This window comes from Rhinopithecus bieti, unplaced genomic scaffold (assembly GCF_001698545.2).
Source record: "Rhinopithecus bieti isolate Rb0 unplaced genomic scaffold, ASM169854v2 scaffold_39705, whole genome shotgun sequence".
NCBI lineage: Eukaryota > Metazoa > Chordata > Mammalia > Primates > Cercopithecidae > Rhinopithecus > Rhinopithecus bieti.
In genome coordinates, this window is record NW_016816813.1 from 1,225,157 (window position 1) to 1,248,928 (window position 23,772).

General features: G+C 41.4%; 1 protein-coding gene across 5 annotated transcripts in view; it reads left to right on the forward strand.

The window, feature by feature from the left end:
• The window catches only part of SLC35F2 (solute carrier family 35 member F2), a 65,921-nt gene that overhangs the window by 30,965 nt on the left and 11,184 nt on the right, over positions 1-23,772 (forward strand). For 3 of the 5 annotated variants that reach the window (XM_017855282.1, XM_017855283.1, XM_017855285.1), the window contains 3 exons: positions 13,055-13,230; positions 17,227-17,354; positions 22,197-22,356. In XM_017855282.1, coding sequence (XP_017710771.1) covers positions 13,055-13,230; positions 17,227-17,354; positions 22,197-22,356 — 464 coding nt within the window. Of the gene's footprint in view, positions 1-7,572; positions 7,705-13,054; positions 13,231-17,226; positions 17,355-22,196; positions 22,357-23,772 lie in introns of all 5 variants that reach the window. The other 2 variants (XM_017855284.1, XM_017855286.1) reach the window with 1 other exon arrangement.

The window sequence follows — 23,772 nt, forward strand, 5'->3', positions numbered from 1 at the left end:
TTTTTTTTTTTTTTTGAGATGGAGTCTTGCTCTGTCGCCCAGGCTGGAGTGCAGTGGTACAATCTCAGCTCACTGCAACCACCGCCTCCTGGGTTCTAGTGATTCTCCTGCCTCAGCCTTCTGAGTAGCTGGGATTACAGGTGCACGCCACCACACCTGGCTGATTTTTCTATTTGTAGTAGAGATGGGGTTTCGCCATATTGGCCAGGCTGGTCTTGAACTCCTGAGCTCAGGTGATCCTCCCGCCCCGGCCTCCTAAAGTGCTGGGATTACAGGCGTGAGCCGCCACATCCAGCCATTTTTGTATTTTTAGTAGAGACGGGGTTTCACCCTGTTGGCCAGGCTAGTCTTGTACACCTGACCTCAAGTGATCCACCCACCTTAGCCTCGCAAAGTGCTGGTATTATGGGTGTGAGCCACCGTGCCTGGTTCCTAGTTCTTTTTAGTGGGAGGTCGTATTTAGTTGCCATTATCTACACACTAGAGGTGTTCATAATTAATGGATTAGTCATTGTTTCAGAGTTTTTTAGGGGAGATAGGATATCTATATGTATATACTATGAAATACTCATGACATACTACGAAGTACTCATGAGTCAATTGTACCTTTCAATAAAGTTCAAAACTATAAGGTTTTTAACTCAACCTCTTCAATCTTACATCTTCATCTTCTTTTTTCTATATATCCCAAATGAATACATCAATATTCATATTGTATGTGTATGTATATACAATATTCATATATCAGTATGTGTATACAATATTCATATTGTAGGGGGACACGGCCCTCAAAGCCAGAAGAGGTTAAAGGGGCTGCCATCAATATAATTTCTTATCTTCTGTATTCCACAGTATTTGTACATACTCCCAAAATAATATCAACACTGTATCCAAACCGTTTAAGCTATTGTACTGTTCTTTTTGATCCTATGGTATATTTTATTAGGAGTGTACTGTCAAACTAGTGTGTTTTAAAGTCTCTTGAAATAATTCCTGTCTGTTTGGTTTTGCTACCACCTTTTAAAACATCAAGTTTATTTTAAATTTTGTTTATTTTAGATGTGGCTTTTTTTCAATTTAATTTTTGTTTTACATAATTATAAGTTATGTAACATACTTACATGGCCTCAAAGGCAAATCTATAAAACAAAGTATCTTCAGACATACACCTTTTACTTTGCTCCCTCTGCTGCCCTGTATACAACTTTTAAAAAGTTTTGTTTTGGCCGGGCGCGGTGGTTCACGTCTGTAATCCCAGCACTTTGGGAGGCCAAGGAGAATGGATCACCTGAGGTCAGGAGTTTGAGACCAGCCTGACCAACCTGGAGAAACCCTGTCTCTACTAAAAATACAAAATTAGTCGGGCGTGGTGGTGCATGCCAGTAATCCCAAATACTTGGGAGGCGGAGGTTGCAGTGAGATTGAGCTATTGCACTCCAGCCTGGACAACAAGAGCAAAATTCCATCTCAACAAAAAAAAAAAAAAAGTTTTGTTTTGTTTTCTTTTAAAAAATTAACAAATTATAGAAAATATTTGCATTCCATACCCATTTTCTCCACATTTGCTTCTCCTTTTTTAAAAGGTATATCTGGCAGTCACTTTATAACAGTACATATAAATATGTGCCTTGCTTTTTATAGCTGTACAGTAGTAATCCTGTGTTTATTCAGCTAGTCTCCCATTGTTAGACATTTTGTTTTTTTCCTTTAGTCTTTTGCTAGTATAAATAGTGCTGCAGTGAATAGCTTTGTAGACACACCTTTTTGTATTTTTGCGAGTTGCCTTGGGGTAGATTTCTTGAGACAAAATTGCTAGAAATTGTCAAATCAGCACCCCCAAACTCTCCCGCTGAAATAGAGATTTATGATTTTGCACTTTCACCAGCAACAGTCAGAAGTACTATTAAGTTTTTGAAGTGTCAAAACAGATCCTGAACAGCCCACGGGGATTGCATTCACTTATTCCACGCATTCCTAAAAGTTGACAGACCTCAGAATCAGAAGCATTGCTGTAGACCTTTGCTCACTTAAGGTCTGGTCCATGGATCAGCAGCATGAGTATCTCCTGAGAGCTTGTTAGGAATGCGGAATCTCAGGCCAGGCGCGGTGGCTCACGCCTGTAATCCCAGCATTTTGGGGGGACCGAGGCGGGTGGATCACGAGGTCAGGAGTTCAAGACCAGCCTGACCAACAGGGTGAAACCCGTCTCTACTAAAACTACAAAAATTAGCTGGGTGTGGTGGCAGGTGTCTGTAATCCCAGCTACTCAAGAGGCTGAGACAGGAGAATTGCTTGAACCTAGTTGGCGGAAGTTGCGGTGAGCCGCGATCGTGCCCCTGAACTTCAGCCTAGGCGACAGAGCAAGACTCCATCTCAAAAAAAAAGCTGAAACTCAGGCCTCTCTCCAAACCTACTGAATCAGAAGCTGCGATTTAACAGGAGCCTTAGATGATTCATATCACATGAAAGTTTGAGAAGCACCAGGCTAGAACTGTGTTCTTCAATGCTATAACTCCCGGCCTCATGCGGTTATTTAAATGAAAATGAATCCAAATAGAATAAATAGAATAAAACGAAACATTCAGTTCCTCATTTATACTAGCCACATTTCAAGTGCTCAAGAGCTACTTTTCAAACATGTCCATCACTGTGGTGACATCTACAGTGTGGCACAATGCTGATCCTTGGCTTCACTGTCTAATTTGGTAGCCATTCTCCATATATGGCCATTTTATTTAAGTTGAAATGAAATAACATTAAACATTCAATTCCTTATTCACATTAGCCATGTTTCAAACACTCAATAGCTGCATATGGGTAGAGGCTACTCTATTGGACGTTGCATATATAGAATAGACAGGTATGGTCAAGAGGTTACCAAAAGGCTGGGCAAGCCAGAGGAAGGAAGGAAATAAAATGCACTCAGTGCCTCAGGTGGGTGGATGTGCCAGGTACTTTGATAGGTTATATCAATTAACCCTTAGGCGCATAAAGGTGGTATTACACTCACTTAAAAAAAATGTAAGAGAACTACCTAACACTAATAAAGAGTAGATTTAGATCTTCAGATTCAAAGACTAAGAGTCTTTCTACTATGTTCAGAAGGAATAATCTTTTCCTGAAGGCCACATCTAAATTGCGCTCTCTGCTAGTGTTTTCCAGAACAAGACATGGTGTGAACCGGTTTTCACTTGCCTCTACCTGTTTCTCTTCTCTTTCATGTTTCAAATTTAAATCCAGACCCCAGTTTTATCTAATTCTGCAGCTTGTATTTATCCCACTGTAACATTCATTGAGTTCACTTTTGAGGGCCTCTTGTCTACAGTATTGTCTGTCTTGCATTTTAACATGATGCCATCTTCATAATAGTAGCATTTTTTGTTAACTTAATAAACATTTACTGAGCACCTATTCTGAGTAAGACATAATCCAGTGAGCAAAAAGAAAACACTGATTTTCTTTCTTTTACTTACTGTCTTTGTGAGGTGATCATATATGCCACTACATTATCTATTTTTTAAAATTTGACTTTTTAAGCTACTTTGAGTTTTGAATATGACTTTAACAGAATGTGAGTTCTTCAAAATTGCAAGCTACTTATGCTTATTAGAATTGGATGATACATTAATGGCTAAACTTTTGAATCATAGGAATGTGGAGATGGAAAGAAAACAGTTCATCTTGGCTGCTACTTACTGTGTAAAGAAAAGCTACTTATAATTCCTCCCTCCCTCCCTCCCTTCCTTCCTTCCTTCCTTTTTTCCGTCTTGTTGTGTCCACCAGGCTAGAATGAAGTGGCGCGATCTTGGCTCACTGCATACTCTGGCTCCTGGGTTCCAGTGATTCTCATGCCTCAGCCTCCTGAGTAGCTGGGACTATAGGCGCACACCAGCACAACTTGCTAATATTTGTACTTTACTTGGTAGAGATGGGATTTTGCCATGTTGACCAGGCTGTTCTCAAACTCCTGGCCTCAAGAGATCTGCCCACTTCTGCTTCCCAAAGTGCTGGAATTACAGGTGTGAGTCACAGTGCCTGGCCAAAAACTCTTTATAATTTATTTCTAAACATGCTTCCGATATAATTTAAAATGCTTTAGAAATAGAAACTAGGTAGCTTATGTGCAGAGTGCGAGAACTTGGTCTAAATGAATATTTCTTTTTGGGTTCCTAATAGGATTCTTATAGATGTACTGAAAGTTGTTATTCTTTACCAGGTATTTACAGGTGGCAGATGTAATGGATTTAAAAATCTCCCCCAAGTAACTGTGTTCCATAGGAGTCTTAGCACTAATATGTAATCCTGCCTTTAGCTGACAACATGCAACCTAGCAGCACAGATTTATTGAGACATAAAATGAAGGGAATGCATAATTTGCATTCAAACAATGCATCTTATCCATCATTTGGAACTCTTTTTTCTTCAAATAAAAAGGAAAGAATAATTTAGTGATTTGCCATCCTGATTGTGTCCTAGACTCATCTAGGAGACTTAAAATAGGCTGATATTTGGAATCTACCCCCTGAGAATCTGATCCAATTGGTTTGGGCTGGGGTCTTGGTGTCAGTGTTATTTTAAAGCCCAGTATTTTAAATATATAATCAGTAGAGGACTGCCTATCTAATTTGAAAGAGTAAATAAAGAAGAGCTAAAGAAATGAATGCATCCCATCACTGAATCTCATATATATATTATGTATGTGTATATATGAATGCAACCCATCACTGTGTCTTATACATATATATGTGTGTATATGAATCCATCCCATCACTGTGTCTCATATATATATTATATATGTGTATATGAATGCATCCCATCACTGTGTCTCATATATATATTATATATGTGTGTATATGAATGCATCCCATCACTGTGTCTCATATATATATTATATATGTGTATATGAATGCATCCCATCACTGTGTCTCATATATATATTATATATGTGTGTATATGAATGCATCCCATCACTGTGTCTCATATATATATTATATATGTGTGTATATGAATGCATCCCATCACTGTGTCTCATATATATATTATATATGTGTGTATATGAATGCATCCCATCACTGTGTCTCATATATATATTATATATGTGTGTATATGAATGCATCCCATCACTGTGTCTCATATATATATTATATATGTGTGTATATGAATGCATCCCATCACTGTGTCTCATATATATATTATATATGTGTGTATATGAATGCATCCCATCACTGTGTCTCATATATATATTATATATGTGTGTATATGAATGCATCCCATCACTGTGTCTCATATATATATTATATATGTGTGTATATGAATGCATCCCATCACTGTGTCTCATATATATATTATATATGTGTGTATATGAATGCATCCCATCACTGTGTCTCATATATATATTATATATGTGTGTATATGAATGCATCCCATCACTGTGTCTCATATATATATTATATATGTGTGTATATGAATGCATCCCATCACTGTGTCTCATATATATATTATATATGTGTGTATATGAATGCATCCCATCACTGTGTCTCATATATATATTATATATGTGTGTATATGAATGCATCCCATCACTGTGTCTCATATATATATTATATATGTGTGTATATGAATGCATCCCATCACTGTGTCTCATATATATATTATATATGTGTGTATATGAATGCATCCCATCACTGTGTCTCATATATATATTATATATGTGTGTATATGAATGCACCCCATCACTGTGTCTCATGTGTATATATAATGTAAAACTAGTGTTTAAATTAGGCACACACTCGTATTATGGCCTTTCCTCCATTCCTCAATCTTCCTGAAATACCTTTCGGGTGTGTGATTGTTTTGACTCCTCTGTGAACCTTTCCCAGGACGTCTTGAGCTTTGCTTCTCCTTGGCTGCGTGCACAACTCTTATTTTAACCCTTTCTCATTTTATTGTGGTTTTGTGTTGTGAGGTGTGTCTGACTCCTCATACAGAAAACTCCTGAGGTTGTTCAACCATAGCACATACCCTATGTGCCAGGCACTATTAATCATGGAGAATATAATGTCCCTTTCCTCCTGGAGCTTAGAGTTTTGGGGAAAGAACAGTCATAAGCGGTGTGGTTGGTACTATGATAGAGGGGTGTGGTATTTTGTAGAGGCACAAAGTGGAGCTTCCTGATCTGTTCTGGGGATAAGAAAGAGAGTCTGGGACTAGAAAATAGATGAGTCGTAATTCTAAATTCCTTGTGCTTGGCACATATTAACAGCCATTGAACTCTGGTGAATATATGGCTGAGGAGCTTACTGACTGAAGACACGAATATAAGTATATTTTCATTGGAAATCAGGTACATGAGTATGTATTTTGGAATGGAAGGGAGGTTACAATATAGATTTTAGGTTTCCTCGAAGAAAGAAGGGGGGAAATAAAGTGCCTCATGATCTTTTCTTCTTTCATTCCTTGAATTTTTTTTTTTTTGAGATGGAGTCTTGCTTTGTTGCCCAGGCTGGAGTGCAGTGGTGTGATCTGCAACCTCTGCCTCCTGGGTTCAAGTGATTCTCCTGCCTCAGCCTCCCAAGTAGCTGGAATTACAGGCACGCACCACCATACCCGGTTAATTTTTTTTTTTTTTGTATTTTTACAAAAAATACAGGGTTTCACCATGTTGGCCAGGCTGGTCTCGAACTCCTGACTCAAGTGATCCACCCGTCTTGGCCTCCCAAAGTGCTGGGATTACAGGCATGAGCCACTGTGCCTGGCCTCATTCCTTAAATTCTTAAAGTTATAAAATAGATTCTAACAATAATGTGGTTGGAAGTGACCTTACTCAGCCCATCTTCTACCTGTTTGTCCACTCCTGCCCTCAGTGATCCATAACTCTTGTTTGCTGTGTATTCTGGAAGGCTGGCTCCCCCGGTATGAAGCTGCCTTGGGGGAAATTTGTCTTGGAATTGGATCATATCCTGCCATTGAAGTTCATTTTAGTGGAGGTTCCGTTAGAAAAACCGGGACAGGATATATCCGAAGGTCGGATGCATTTTCTTCTGGCAACTTTGCTTAGACAGGAACAGGTTTTGTTATGGTATAGAGAGTTCCTCTGTTCAGAATTCACATGAACCAGGACCTTGTACAAATTTTATACAAACATGAATGTGGAGCTGTAAGTAACAAAAATTGTTTTGAGGCCTTCAGTGTCTATACGTCTGAGTGTTTTTGTCTTCTTTCTTCCTTTGTTCAATTTCCTACCCCCTCTCACCCCAGCTTTTCTCTCTCACTCTTCTATTATAGATGAGGTCATTATGATTTGGAGCCAAGGAAGTGCTTTCCTGTAACTTTAAATCTCCATACTCAATTTGTGACTCTCCTTTTTTTAGAAGATGGTTACAGTTTATAGTAGTCGGAGGACAGCTTGCTTAATTGTGCTATTTTAGAATGCAGATATGAGCTTACTGTAGGAATTCTGTCAATTTGTGAAGAGGGCTTAATGCTTCCACACTTTTTATTCTCACTTATTTCAGATTTACAATTGCTTTCAAGTCCATTATGAGATGTGAAAAATGTTCTCAATTTGATTAGGTTATCAGCCGCTTGGTTAGAGTTTCTGTGCCTGGTACTTTGGACGTCCAACTCCCCCATGATGTACAGGGAAGCAGTGTGACTACTGGGAGGAGAGAGACGAGGCCAGGCTCCCTCTTTCTTGACAGCAAGGTGAGGTACAGGGATGCTTTGAAGAAGGGTGTTTTGTCTTGCTTTGAGACAGAATCTTGCTCTGTTGCTCAGGCTGGAGTGCAGGAGCGCCATCTCGGCTCACTGCAACCTCTGCCTTCCAGGTTCAAGCGATTCTCCTGTCTCAGCCTCCTGAGTAGCTGGGATTACAGGTGCCCGCCACCACGCCCAGCTAATTTTTGTATTTTTAGTAGAGACGGGATTTCACTATGTTGGCCAGATTGGTCTTGAACTCCTGACCTCAAGTGATCCGCCCGTCTCAGCCTCCCAAAGTGCTGGGATTACAGGCGTGAGCCACCGTGCCCAGCCTGAAGGGGTTTTCTAATATAAACTCTGTTACAAAATCATAATGGAGAGAGGATGGAGGGGAAGAGAGGGATGAGGGGAAAGAGAGGAAGGAGAAAGAGATAGGACATCGGAAGATACCAACTGTGAGGGATGACCCACTTGTTATCCCAAGACTGTGCGCTGTAGGAGGGACAGCAGATGTTTAATGGCCAGGAAATTTGGGCATTAGCTCTGCTCCTGTGTGATCTGAGACAAAACACTACTCTTTTCTGGGCCCCAGTTTCCTTGATTAAAGTGGGTTAGTGCCAAGGTTCTGCAATTCTGAGACTTCCTTCCAGGGAAGAGAGGAAGTTTCCTTAGAGTCCTTCCTCCCTTCCTTCCTTCCCTCCTCCTCCTTCCCTCCCTCCTTCCTCCCTTCCTTCCTCCCTCCTTATCTCCCTCCTCCTCCCTCTCGCCCTTCTTTTCTCTCTTCCCATCTTTTTTTTTTTTTTTTTTGGCAAACCTCATCTGTCGCCCAGGCTGGGAGTGCAGTGGTACGATCTCGGCTTACTGCAACCTGCTTCTCAGGTTCAGTGATCCTCCTCCCTCAGCCTCCCGAGAAGCCTGGGAATTTACGGTCACACCATCCATGGCCCAGCCTAAATTTTGTAATTTTTAATAAGACGGGGGGTTTCACCATGTTGACAGGCTGATATCAACTCCTGACCTTGGTAACCACCTGCATCGGCTCAGACCCGTCCGCTGGGATTACAGATGTGAGCCCTTTAAGCAAATTTGAACTCTGTGATCTGGTCTTTTTAATAGTTAGGAGCACTGATCTCTTCTGCCTTTTATAGACAGTGTATGACGACGGGTGAATTCTGGACCTGCTCTGGTCTCATCTTCTCCATCGTAGCATGAGTGCATAGGACTTTTCTCAGGCTGTTGTCAGGATCATGTTATTAGAGATTGTGAACTGTGATAGGTACTAATTGAACAATGAATATAGGAAAATTGGATCATTTCCTCAGCCGGGTACCTTCTCCCCACATGGTTTCCCCGAGAGAAGCCTATGGGCTGGGATATGGACATAAAATAACGAACTTTTCATCCTTTGGCTTTGGCCCCACATTCCGGAGACTCCTGGTGCACTATACGGACTAAGTGGTGTAATTTCTTTGTCAGGATATGGGGCCAGACCTGGACCTGAATCAATGCAAACCATGCTTCTTCAAGAGAGGAAGAGTGCACAAGAGAAGGAGATAGCACTCCTGATCTGGTTTAGACTTATCAGCCAGTTGCTGGTGAGCATGCCTAGAAAGAATCTACTGTAAGGGGAGCAAATCCCTTAACTTTTGGCTTCATCTTGGTGTACATTTCCATACCAGTAGCCTAAATAAAATGTCCTTAGATTTGGCCAGTTCTTGACTCATCACCTTCCCCTTAGAGAGTGGAGATTCCTTCCTTTTTGAGAGTAACCAGACTCAGCTGCATGAACGTAGTATAACCCTGTGAGAGCAGTTAGGAAAACAAACTGAAGATGCTCATGCCCTAAGAACAAACACCATGCATCGTCCAATTCCGTTATTGGATATATCCAGAGAAGGAATGATTTCCTTTAAACTTTTTGTAGAATAGAAAGTCATTATATTTGTGGACACTCTGAGTTTTCCCCTGCCTCTCAGCGAATGCAACTGCTGGATTCTCCAGATGCCTTTAGATGGCTCCCATCAGGCCATCCTGAGTACTGAGATTAAATCTTAGCCATATCTAGCCTTTTTTTTTTTTTTTAATAAGAGACAGGGTCTCACTTTGTTGCCCAGGCTCTTTTGAACTCCTGGACTCAAGAAATCCTCCCATTTTTTTTTTTTTGAGGCGGAGTCTTGCTCTGTCGCCCAGGCTGGAGTGCAGTGACGCAATCTCGGCTCACTGCAAGCTCCGCCTCCCGGGTTCACGCCATTCTCCTGCCTCAGCCTCCTGAGTAGCTGGGACTACAGGCGCCCGCCACCGCGCCCAGCTAATTTTTTGTATTTTAATAGAGACGGGTTTTCACCGTGGTCTCGATCTCCTGACCTTGTGATTCGCCCGCCTCGGCCTCCCAAGGGTTTTTTTTTTTTTTTTTTTAATAGAGATAGGGTCTCACTATGTTGCCCAGTTTTGAACTCTTGGGCTCAAGCAGTCCTCCTTCCTGGGCTTCCCAAAGTGCTGGGATTACAGGTGTGAGCCACCACGCCTCACCATCTGTAACCCATTTGTACCACCTGGCTAAAAACTAGAAAAAAACTCTTAGAAAATTACATCAAAAGACATATGAAAACAAAGAGAAAATGGAATATAACCAAAATATTCATCAATGATGGAATGGATTAATAAAGCATGATGTAGTCATGTGGTAGAGTACTATACAGTACTGAAAAGGAAGAACAAGAACTCATGGATGGCTCTCTCAAACCCTGTTGCTCAAAACCACAGTTGCAGAAGTATATACAGTATGATGCCGTCTATTTAAAATTTTGAAACAATGCTATTTGTTGCTTAGGGATACTTACATAAATATTAAAATATGTAGAAAAGCATGAAAATAATAAATACTAAGTTCTAATTAGTTACCTCAGGAGGCCTAAGAGATTAGAGAGAACACACGTGGGATACTTTGATGTTGCCAAATATTTCTTTCTTTTCTTTTTTTCTTTTTTGTAGTGGTGTGATCTCAGCTCACTCTAACCTCCACCTCTCAGGTTCAAGCTATTCTTGTGCCTCAGCCTCCCTACTAGCTGGGATTACAGGCATGCACTACCATGCCCGGCTAATTTTTGTGTTTTTAGTAGAGATGGGGTTTTGGCATGTTGCCCAGGCTGGTCTTGAACTCCTGGGCTCAAGTAATTCACCCACCTCGGCCTCCCAAAGTGCTGGGATTACAGGCATTAGCCACTATGCCCAGCTGACAATTGTTTCTTTCTTTATCTTTCTTTTTTTTTTTTTTGAGACGGAGTCTTGCTCTGTCACCCAGGCTGGAGTGCAGTGGCGTGATCTCGGCTCACTGCAACCTCCACCTCCCAGGTTCAAGCGATTCTCCTGCCTCAGCCTCCTGAGTAGCTGGGACTACAGGCGCATGCCACCACGCCCAACTAATTTTGTATTTTTAGTAGAGATGGGGTTTCACCACGTTGGTCAGGCTGGTGTCGAACTCCTGACTTCGTGATCCTCCTGTCTCAGCCTCCCAAAGTTGCTGGGATTACAGGCATGAGCTACCGTGCCCGGCAAATTGTTTATTTTTTGAGGTGATAGATACATAGATACATGTTGATTATATATTATACATACTTTATTATTTGTTAGATAGAAGAATTATTAAAAATTAAAAATGAAATATGCTGTGAGAGAGTAGTTCAAGGTGAGGCTGGAGATTCAGATGGTGGGTTGCCTGTAGGGCCATTTTAAAGTGTGGCTTTCACCTAAGGCCAGAGGGGAACCAGCCAGTGAAAGGTTTTATTTTATTTTATTTTATTTTATGTTTTAGACATGAGAAATAATCTCATCATATTAACACTCAGAACATCACTCCTGCTGCAGTGTGGAGACTGGATTTGGGTAGAATGGCAGTAGGACAGGAAGAATACTTAGAAAAAGTTTCCTCTTTGAAACACCATCTTCTCTAGGCCTCCCGATTGTTTCTTCCTTCCTAGTTCTCCCCTTACCTCTCTGGCCATGCCCCTTTATCTCCATCTCTAATGAGTCTTCCTCCCTCCCTCCCTCCCTCCCTTCCTCCCTTCCTCCCTTCCTTCCTTCCGTCCGTCACCCAGGCTGGAGTGCAGTGGTGCAATCTCAGCTCACTGCAACCTCTGCCTCCTGGGTTCAAGCGATTCTCATGCGTCAGCCTCCTGAGTAGCTGGGATTACAGGCGCCCGCCACCACACCCCGCTAATGTTTGTATTTTTACTAGAGACGGGGTTTCACCATGTTGGCCAGGCTGGTCTCAAACTCCTGACCTCAAATGATCTGCCTGCCTTGGCCTCCCAAAGTACTGGGATTACAGGCATCAGCCACCGCATCCAGCCTCTCCAGCCCTTTAAATATTGCTGTTTCCCACAGTATTTCTTTTTTGCTCTCTTTTCTTCCCAATTTTTAGTTATATGCCTTAGTGATCTCATTATGTCCCCCTTTCAGCCACCATCTTTATGCTCATGATTCTCAAGTTTATTTCTCCAATCCAATCCTTTCTTCCAGCTCCAAGCTGCCTACTGGACATTTCTTCTTGGCTGTCTCATAATTAAATAAAATCCAGCATGTCCAAAATGGAGTTATTATCCTTTCTAAATATGCCTTTTCCTTCTGCCTTTAGGATCTTGGTTAACCATATTGCTATCTATCCAATTGTCTGATCCAGAAAATAGGTATTATTGTAGACTCTCTGTCTCAACTTGCTTCTTTAATTAGTTTCCATGTTAGAAATGCAGGGTAAGGGCCAGTCACAGTGGCTCACACTTGAAATCCTAGCACTTTGGGAGGCTGAGGTGGGAGGATCCCTTGAGCCTAGGAGTTTGAGACCAACCTGAGCAACATAGTGAAACCCCATCTTTACCAAAAAAAAAAAAAAAAATTAGCTGGGCATGGTGGCATATGCCCATAGCCCTAGTTATTTGGGAGGCTGAAGTGGGAGGATTGCTTGAGTCTGGCAGGTCAAGGCTGCAGTGAGCTGCAATTGCACTACTGCACTGCTGAGCAATAGAACAAGACCCTGTCTCAAAAAAAAAAAAAAAAAAAAAAAAAACCAACACAAACACACGTGCTTTACAAAGTATGTTATAGTCAAGTAATCAAAATGATCTCTAAATGGATGTTCAGTGAAATGGGGGAATATGCCTTTGTGGGAATGGAGGGGATCAGAAAGATAGAAGAGAATAAAAATGTAGTCCTTCAATAACTAACATTTAAATATTTATTTCATAAAATGAAGAATCACTTGGAATAATTAGCATTTCCGTTTGTGTTTAGCTGTGTGTGTGTGTGTGTGTAAGGTATAACTTATTTGCAAGCTATTCTGATTTCTTCCCTTATTTTCCAGGAATATTTTGAAAACAATTGCTCTGGGTCAGATGTTGTCCTTGTGTATATGTGGGACAGCCATCACCAGCCAGTATTTGGCAGAAAGATACAAAGTGAACACCCCCATGCTTCAGAGCTTTATCAATTATTGCTTGCTGTTCCTAATTTATACAATGATGCTGGCATTTCGATCAGGTATGTCAAATGTGGAAATTACCTTTTCAACAAAATTATCTTCATAAAAATTACTAGAAAAGTATGACACCTCTGAATTCTGTGAAAGTAGTAACTAGAGACTTATGCATAATTCTCTGAAATTGTTGATTAAAGTAAGTAGCACCATACTGTTTGTAACAGAGAAGTTGTCCAAAAAAAGTGTTTGTTGTTGTTGTTGTTTGTTTTTGAGCCAGGATCTCACTCTATCACCCAGGCTGGAGTGCAGAGATGCAATCTTGGCTCACTGTAGCCCTGACCTCCCAGGCTCAAGTGATCCACTCACCTCAGCCTCCCTAGTAAGATGGGACTACAGGTGTGTGCCACCGTGCCTAATTTTTTTTTTTTTTTTTTTTTGGTAGAGAAGGGTTTTTGCCATGTTGCCCTGGCTAGTCTCTTAACTCCTGGGCTCAAGTGATCTGCCCACCTCAGCCTCCCAAACTGCTAGGATTTCAGGCGTGAGCCGTTGGACCCGACCTAAAAAGTATAAATGTCATTACAAGTTAGGTCCCCCCCCAATTTAAAAAATATTTTAAAATATTAAGATGATATTAAAAACAAAGTCAAGAACCTTACTCTCCAAAATATTTACTTACAACTAAATAAAGATGGTAAATGGAACATTAGTTGATTGTGTAGATCAGGTCTCTGGGTTTGTGTGTGTGTGTGTGTGTGTGTGTGTGTGTGTGTGTGTGCAGTGGCATAATCTTGGCTCACTGCAACCTCCACCTCCTGGGCTCAAGTGATTCTTGTGCCTCAGCCTCCTGTGTAGCTGAGACTACAGGCGCACACCACCATGCCCGGCTAATTTTTATATTTTTAGCAGAGACAGGGTCTCACCGTGCTCCTGACCTCAAGTGATTCACCTGCCTTGGCCTCCCAGAGTACTGGGATTATAGGTGTGAGCCACTGTGCCCAGCTAATTTTTGTATTTTTTATAGAGACAGGGTTTCACCATGTTGCTCAGGCTGGTCTTGAATTCCTGAGCTCAAGCAATCCTCCCACCTCGGCTTCCCAAAGTACTGAGATTACAGGTGTGAGCCACTGGGCGCAGCCAGATACATTATTATTAACCAAAATCAATAATGTACCTTAGGGGTCACTCTTGGTATTGTGCATTCTATAGGTTTTGACAAATGTATAATGGCATACATTTACCATTACAGTATCAAACAGAACAGCTCCACTGCCCTAAAAATCCCTCTGCTCCACCTATTCATTCCTCCTTCCCTCCCCACAAACTCCTGGTAGCTACAGCTTTAGTGTTGCTCTGTCACCCAGGTGGAGTACAGTGCAGTGGCGTGATCCTGGCTCACTGCAACCTCTGCCTCCTGGGTTCAAGCGATTCTCCTGCCTCACCCTCCCTAGTAGTTGGGATTACAGGCACGTGCCGCTACACCCGGCTAATTTTTGTATTTTTAGTGGAGATGTTGGCCAGATGGGTCTCGAACTCCTGACCTTACGTGATCTGTCTGCCATGGCCTTCCGAAATGTGGGGATTACAGATGCCCGTCCAGCTTCATTATTTTTTAAAACTTGAGTTTAACCCTTCGTTGTAAAGGGGTTGGAAGGTCTGATTCTAAATTTACTACTTGCTTTTGAATCATGTGGCTGACACAGCAGAAGAAAAAGCCTCGCAAAGGTTAGTTAATCCAGTGAAGAAGGACAGCACTGTGCACATTCAGGAAATTACGATAATTTATTTCATCCCATGCACCAGCTATCTAAAGGTTTTTATTGAAATTTAGGGCTGGGTGTGATGGCTCACACCTGTAACCCCAGCACTTAGGGAGCTAGAGGTGGGAGGATCACCTGAGGCCCGGAGTTCAAGACCAGCCTGGGCAACATAATGAAACTCTTTCTCTACAAAAAATATAAAAATTACCTGGGTATGATGGCATGTCCCTGTAGTCCCAGCTACTTGGGAGGCTGAGGTGGAGGATGGCTTGATCCCAGGAGGCTGAGGTTGCAGGGAGCCAAGATGGCACCACTGCACTCAAGCCCAAATGACAGACCAAGACCCTGTCTCCAAAGGAAGAAAAAAAAAAAGAGCTGGGAGTGGAACTATACATGGTTAATAACCCTATACTTTGCTCTTTGTGGAAGCATTGGCCTTTAGGAATTCGGTGAGACTCCCAAATATATCAGTGCAGTTAGTCTCCCTAAGGGATGGTTGTTAGGTACTTCCTATGCCATTTGATGCTAGGAAGACTTAATTCTGTGTTGTTTTGTTTTTTTTTTTTTTCTTCTGAGACGGAGTTTTGCTCTTGTTGCCCAGGCTGGAATGCAATGGCATGATCTCGGCTCAGTGGCACAATCTCAGCTCAGTGCAACCTCTGCCTCCCAGATTCAAGTGATTCTCTTGCCTCAGCCTCCCTAGTAGCTGGAATTACAGGCACCTGCCACCATGTCTGGCTAACTTTTTTATTTTTAATAGAGACAGGGTTTCTCCATGTTGCCCAGGCTGGTCTCAAACTTCTGACCTCAGGTGATCTGCCCACCTTGGCCTCCCAAAGTGCTGGGATTACAGGTGTGAGCCACCGCACCTGGCCTATTTATGTGTTTTCAAGATGTTCCTGCTAATTGGATTTTACTGATAATTATTTGGTTATGATTCTTACTACTTTTATTTCTGAGTTACCTTGCCATAAAGCCTTCTCATATATGTGCCAACTCTGCATCTCCTGTGATGCCAGATTCTCCAAAGTAGTGAATCCCATTAATTTGATAAATATAATTTGGGGGAATAAAATGTTTCTTCAGTGTGCCACTAAGTCTTTTCTCAAACTTATCATGGACTTATTTTTCACTTGAAAGCACATCTCTTCCAAAAGAATGATCACATGCAGACTTTTCTTTGAAGAAGCCCATAGATAGAAGTTAAATAACCAATTAATTTCTAGGAAAACATTTCATTTCCTAGGATAGTCCGTGGCTTGTCAGAAATGGCGACATGCAAGCTCATATCCAAAAATTGTATTTCTGTTATGATAGGAAAGGGATTTTTTAAAAAGTTATTTTTTTTTTTAAGTTCTGGGGTACATGTGCAGAATGTGCAGGTTTGTTACATAGGTAAACATGTGCCATGGTGGTTTGCTGAAGCTATCAACCCATCACCTAAGTATTAAGTCCAGCATGCATTAGCTCTTTTCCTTAAGGCTCTCCTCCCGCCCTGCCCTCCCCCGCTTTTTTTTCTTAAAGAGGTGGAGTCTCATTATGTAAGCCCAGCTGGTCTTGAACTCTTGGGCTCCAGCTGTCCTCCACCCTTACCTCAACCTCCTGAGTAGCTGGGGTTACAGGTGCACACCACCATGCCCAGCTAGGAAAGGAAATTTAACCACTTTTCTCTTACTTTCATTCTGGTGCTTTTATTGAACACTTGGTCTCTGATGACATTTTAACTAGGGTTTCATACTAGAAAAAAATCTAACTCTGGTGAGCTGTTGCAGGAGTTTGGGTTATGAAGAATGGAAACTGGGAGGGGGCCACGTTGGAAATACACAATAGCCAGGCGTGGTAGCTCACGCCTGTAATCCCAGCAGTTTGGGAAGCTGAGGCAGGCAGATCGCTTGAGCTCAGGAGTTCGAGACCAGTCTGGGCAACATGGTGAGACCCCATCTCTGCTAAAAATACAAAAATAATTAGCTGCGTATGGTGGCGTATGCCTGTGGTCCCAGCTACTCAGGAGGCTGAGGTGGGAGGCTGGCTTGAACCCAGGAGGCAGAGGTTGCAGTTAGCTGAAATTGCGCCACTGCACTCCAGCCTGGGCAACAGAATGAGACCCTATCTCAAGAAGAAGAAGAAGAAGAAGAAGAAGAAAGAAGAAAGAAGAAGAAGAGGAAGAGGAAGAGGAAGAGGAAGGAAGAAGGAAGAAGGAAGAAGAAGAAGAAATTCTTGCTTGTACTCTTTTATCTTCAAATCAACATGTATGGTATCATTTGCAAATAACATGTACTGACCCAGATTTCTTTCAACCAGGCAGTGATAACCTTCTAGTAATCTTGAAAAGAAAATGGTGGAAGTACATCCTGCTGGGACTAGCAGATGTGGAAGCTAATTATATGATTGTCAGAGCCTACCAGTACACAACTCTAACCAGTGTCCAGGTAAGAGGGAGCCCTCTGACCACTTTGGATTTTATAGCTTCAAAAGGAGAACACGAAGTCATACGTGTTGACCTAATTTTATTGAAAATCTGTTCAGTTGAAGAAAACCTAAACACAAGTGGGTGCTGTTTCCTAGTAGAGCATATGCTCTAATGAGTAATGTTTCCTAGAATTAGTGAAAATGTATACAAGTTAAGCTGCCCCCAAACTGCTAATGCTGTGGCAGAGCAGTTCCTACCACAATAAGCATAAATATTTAGTTGGCAGTTGATGCTGTGGTGTTGACATGTGTTCTGTTTTATATGCTGTTGAAACATGGCATACGAAAGTAGATATACCTTTGTTCTATAGGAAGGTTGGAGCTTTGCAAGCATAGTAGATATTCATGACAAAGGAACCATTGGAAGAAACCCATTAGACATTTTTGGGAGAGGTGGTAGCCAGAGTTAAAACTCCCATCCCTGTTTCTTTGTTAGGTTTATTCTTGCTGCATTGAAAGAAAAATATTCATTCCTACATTGCAGAGGTTTTCAACTTTGTAAAGTTGAAGACAACTGATTTCATTTGTCTTAATGTTAGCAAACTATGGGATGTGTCATAACATTAACTCACCATTACTAACTACAAAATGTTTTATAAATGGAGGTGAAAGTGAGATAGACTCAAATGCCAGGTTTAGAGGTCACAGTTTAATAAGTTTATAACTTTTTTTTTCGTTTTCTTAAATAATAAAAAAAGTTTGTATCAGATGTGGGATTTGAAGTTTATAACTTTTTGATATATCCCTTTCTCACTATACAAAATACAGAGATGTTCTTACTTGACTCTAAATTTTAGGGACTGGAAAAATTGAAATTAGACTTATTTTGCATAGAAAATATAAGGATTGTTGAGAACTCAGTATTTTTCCAATGTGAACCTACATTAAATGTTATTGCCAGAGTGCCTTATATTAAATACTTTGTTGTCTGTAACATTTTGCTAAGCATTGTTCTCAGCAAACCTCTTGGACTTTGACCAGTATGGGTTAAAAAGCTGAGAGAGGAAATGATTTATTAAGACAGACACCATAGGAGGCACACAAAGAACCTAAGGTTTCGCAAAAATTAAACCCAGCAGTTACCTAGAGAATGAAGCATGATAATGAAGTTACCTAGTATCACTAATAGGAGTAAGTGCACTTTTATTTAGCATTGGTTAATGAAGTATACATAAGTATGCAGAAAATGGCATTTTCTTGTCACATCTACTCTCATAATCTCACATACATTTTAATTACTTGATTACAATTCCCAGGAACTTTGATCTCTAATAATGATAAAAAGTTTTGAATTGGTGCAAAGCCTAAACACAGTTAAACAGAACACTTACAGTTGGATATTTGCGACTGAAGTTCATGCCTTCTTTCAATTTCAAAGAAATTGAAAATTTCTTTCACGCTAGCCTCTTAGAAAAACCTAAGCATTTGGTTGCTAAAAGTCATGCACTTACGGCCCTAGTGAGGAATATATTATAAAAAAGGCATCTGCCAAGGTCATGTTTTCTCCAGCAGCAGAGACGGCTGTAACAGGACTGATTCAAGCTTGTTCTCCACCTGAGTAAATCTCTGGCCTGGGTAGTCCAAAAGGATGGAAATTTGGATTAGGTGGTCTTTGAACCTTCTTCTTAAGGATTCCTTAGAAGGTTCTGTAATTACCAACAGTCATGGAATAGTTCACGTGAAGATCATGATGTGGCCTAGGTTTCTGCTCATGTCCCTTCCCACTTTACTGCCACATCAACCCATTTCCCACTCATGGCCTGCTCCTTCTCTCCTGTGCTGCTCTGTTCTCCCTAGAATGCAGTCCTTTTTGAAGCCTGCTCCCCTCATTGTCAAAGGCTAATTCAATTTTCATTTTCTCTTCTATACTCTATTGTACCTCTAATATGGTCTAACTCATTTTTATACTAACCACGTGGCAGGGTCTGTCTTAGTACCCTGCTTACTGTGACTATACAATAATTTTTAAAAATTAAATTGATACTCTTAGAACTGAAACAATCAGAGAAGACATCCATCACCAAGAATACTTTTTTTTTTTTTTCTGAGGAGGAGTCTTGCTCTCTCACCCAGGCTGGAGCACAATGGCATGATCTCGGCTCACTGCAGCCTCCGCCTCCCAGGTTCAAGTGATTCTCCTGCCTTTACCTCCTGAGCAGCTGGGATTACAGGCATGCGCCACTACACCTGGCTTTTTTTTTTTTTTTAGATGGAGTCTCCTTCTGTCGCCCCGCTGGAGTGCAGTGGGGTAATCTTGGTTCACTGCAGCCTCGGCCTCCTAAGTAGCTGGGATTACAGGCATGTGCCACCACGCCCAGCTAATTTTTTTTGTATTTTGAGTAGATAATAAGGTTTTGCCATGTTGGCCAGGCTGGTCTCAAACTCCTGACCTCAAGTGATCTTCCTGCCTTGGCCCCCATAGTGCTGGGATTACAGGCATGAGCCACCACTCCCGGCCACCAAGAATGCATTTTGAAAAGGTTCACATGTCTGAAGGTGATAGATATCAGATGAGAAGTCATGGAATGTTAGAGTCGGAGGGAACCTGTGTGATCATTTCATCTGATCTTTTTATTTTATATTTTGACTTGGAGAGTGACTGGCTGGGGACCACACATCTAGCTGGTCAGTGTGGGGCTGGGGCCTGAGGTCTCTGGAGCTCTGACCATGACATAGGCAGCTCCCTCATTGCCCAACAAAAATTGTTAAAGACAGAGCAAATTTAAGTTTGATTTTAAGACACAAGGATAAGGGAATCTTCTGTGGTAGTTCTTAGAATGTCTTTTTCTACTTTTTTTGTTTAAGGAATGTAGTTGAGATTTTGTTAAGCCATATGGCTGGATTCTGCTGGTGTCTTCAGGGACAGGGTATTATCATTGCATCGTCTAATGTTTTGTTATTCAGGCAGGCTCAATAAAGCACTTAGGAGATTAGAGTTCTGCAGCTGGAGTAAATAACAAGGCAAGATGCCATTCCGACACATGATGCGTCGCACTCCACTGATGCTACTGCAGTGAAAGGCAATCAGTAAACAACTGTGGACAGGATTGAATGGGCTGCTGAAGATTAGGGGCCTGTCTTGTTCAAGACTCACCAGATAGGGAGAGAATCAGGGACAAGGTTTGAAACAACAGGGTGAGCAATAAAACAGCAGTTTCAGGACTATTATTGGTATAAGGAATATATTTCTTCCTTGAAAGAAATACATTGGAATGCATCAAGAATCTCTTGAATATATTTTATCCTTGAATGCACATTAAATTTGTGAAGTTAAGAATTGAGCGAATTCACTCTCTTTTTTATCTTTTATCTTGCAAACAACTTTGCGCCTGCTATAATTTTGGCATGCTTAATCCCTCTGCCTTCCCGATGAGCAATATCAGGTGTAGAGCTAGTGTTTTCTGGACCTATTATCAACAGGTGATGGAGAAGCAGCTGAGGAAGATGAGCAAGAATATTTGCCGTGAGCATGAGTGTGTCTCACGTGGTGGGGTTGGATGCTTTGTCAGGGAGATGGTGTCTGTTCTCTCATGGTAACCGGTGCTTCTTTGTAGCACTTAGCCCAATTCCAGTGAAATATCTGGTGTGATTATTTATTCCATGTCCTTTCTAGCTTTGTGTGCTCCTGAGAGCACAGCTTGCTCTGTCCTGTTCACCTCTATTTCTAGCTGCTTTCACAGTGTCTCACACATGCAAGGTGTTTAGCAAATATTTGTTGGCTGAGTAAATGGTTGCATACAGGAAGGAATGTTTGTCTACCGAACTTAAAGATACACACAGGGCCAGGCATGGTGGCTCATGCCTGTAATCCCAGCACTTTGGGAGGCCGAGGCAGGCAGATCACCTGAGGTCAGGAGTTTGAGACCAGCCTTGCCAACATGACGAAACCCCATCTCTACTAAAAAATACAAAAATTAGCTGGGCGTGGTGGCAGACGGCTGTAATCCCAGCTCCTCAGGAGGCTGAGGCAGGAAGAATTGCTTGAACCCAGGAGGGGGAGGTTGCAGTGAGTCGAGATTGTGCCACTGCACTCCAGCCTGGGTGACAGAGCGAGACTCCATCTCAAAAAAATAAAATAAAATAAAATAAGATAAGATAAGATAAGATAAGATAAGATAGATAAGATAAAATAGATATACACAGGTGGGAGCATAGAGGTAAAGAGCACAGGCCCTCAGCAGAATTCTTGTGTTCAGCAACTGACTCTTCCATTGTATTTTATTATTTTATTTATTCATTTATTTTGAGACAGGGTCTCTCTGTATTGTACAGGCTGGAGTGCAGTGGCACCATCACAGCTCACTGCAGCCTTGAACTCCCAGGCTCAAGTGATCCTCTCACCTTAGCCTCCCAAGTAGCTGGGACTACAGGCGTGCAACACCACACCCAACTATTTTTTTTTTTTTTTTTTTGTAGAGACAGCGTTTCACCATGTTGCCCAGGCTGATCTCGAACTTCTGGGCTCAAGCAATTTGGCCACCACAGCCTCCCAAAGTGCTAAGGTTACAGGCCTGAGCCACTGTGCCTAGCTGTCATCCCATTTTTAACTATGGCAACTCATTTCACCTCTCCGTACCTTCATTTTCTCATGTATAAAATTGGATTGTAATTTCAGTCTCATAGAGTTGTTGTGAGGATTACATGAGTGAATCCAGGTAAAGCTCTTAGTATAGGGCTGGCAATAATAAATGCTCAATAAATACTGACTCCTATTATAAATACTGACTCCTATTATTTTTTAATTACCCATCTTTTAGCTAATGAGAGATATGTTTTAAACTGTTGATTCTCTTTCCATGCAGCTTTTGGATTGCTTTGGGATTCCTGTGTTGATGGCTCTGTCGTGGTTTATTCTTTATGCAAGATACAGAGTGATCCACTTCATTGCTGTGGCTGTCTGTCTGTTGGGTGTAGGAACCATGGTTGGTGCAGACATACTAGCAGGGAGGGAAGACAATTCAGGTAAGATGATGTCACATGTTTGTGCTTCAGTCACAGAATTTTGTTTATGTTTTCACTTTTATTCTGCAAACTATATCTTTTCATAGTAAAAAGCAGAAAATACATTCTGGTTAACTACATTTGAAATTATATTTTTAGATTTACTTGTATCTGGTATTTTGTAACTACCTCCACAAAACAATCTGTATGTTCCTACCAGCCTACAGTTTTTCTTCCTTTTTGTTGCATTAAATAGTTTTGTTTGTCTCTTGAGAGCAAAGTTTCTTTATATATTTGCAATCATCTTTTGTCTCATACATTTAAGATTGGTTACTGGAAAACCTACTGTCAATTCTTTTTTTCTTTTTTTATTTAATCAACGAAGAAACTTGTTCACTGGAGTATTTCTTTTTAAGTCACTGTGTAGGTGAGAACACTTTGCCTCACTTTGTGTTGAATTCAGTTGATAGTATAAAATGTAATTAAGCTCTATTAATTCATCCAAGCTTCAAGTGAGTTAAATGTCTCCTTGGATTGAGAGAGAAAATTACAGTTGATACTATAAAATCTAATTAAGGTCTATGATTCACCCAATCTACAAGTGAGTTAAGTGTCTCCTTGGATTGAGAGGGAAAATTACTTTGAAAGCAGGTTCCCATTTTTCAAATTGACCCAACTCTTCAGTGAACTCCGTTAATTTGTCATGTCATGGAATCATTTTCTGAGGCCTTACATTATAATATATACCGTCAATTTCTAGCCTGTTAGACTTCTGAGGAGTTAAATTATGAAAAATCACAGCAGAATTGAACCAGAAAGTGAGAAGAGAACCAGAAAGTTTAAAGAAGAGACTTTAAACATCTAGTAACCAGGTTGGGTGCGGTGGCTCACACCTGTATCCCGCGTTTTGGAAGGCCAAGGTGGGTAGATCACCTGAGGTCAGGAGTTCGAGACCAGCCTGGCCAACATGATGAACCCTCCGTCTCTACCAAAAATACAAAAATTAGGCCAGGCACAGTCACTCACACCTGTAATCCCAGTACTTTGGGAGGCCAAGGTGAGCGGATCACTTGAGTTCAGGAGTTCAAGACCAGTGCAAATACAAAAATCAGCCAGACCTGACAGAGGGTGCCTATAATCCCAGCTACGCGGGAGGCTGAGGCAGGAGAATCACTTGAACCCGGAGGTGTAGGTTGCAGTGAGCCGAGACTGAGCCACTGCACTCCGCACTCCAGCCTGAGTGACAGAGCAAGACTGTCTCAAACACATGCGTGCGCGCGCACACACACACACACACACTCTCACACATAAACTTCTAGTAACCAGTTTCTTCTTCCTTAGCGTCATTTAAATGAACACGAGTCAGATGACCGCCTGGAGGCATGCTGTAGAGGTTCACCTGTTGACAGTGTTTTGCTTTTTGTGGCTTATCTTCCT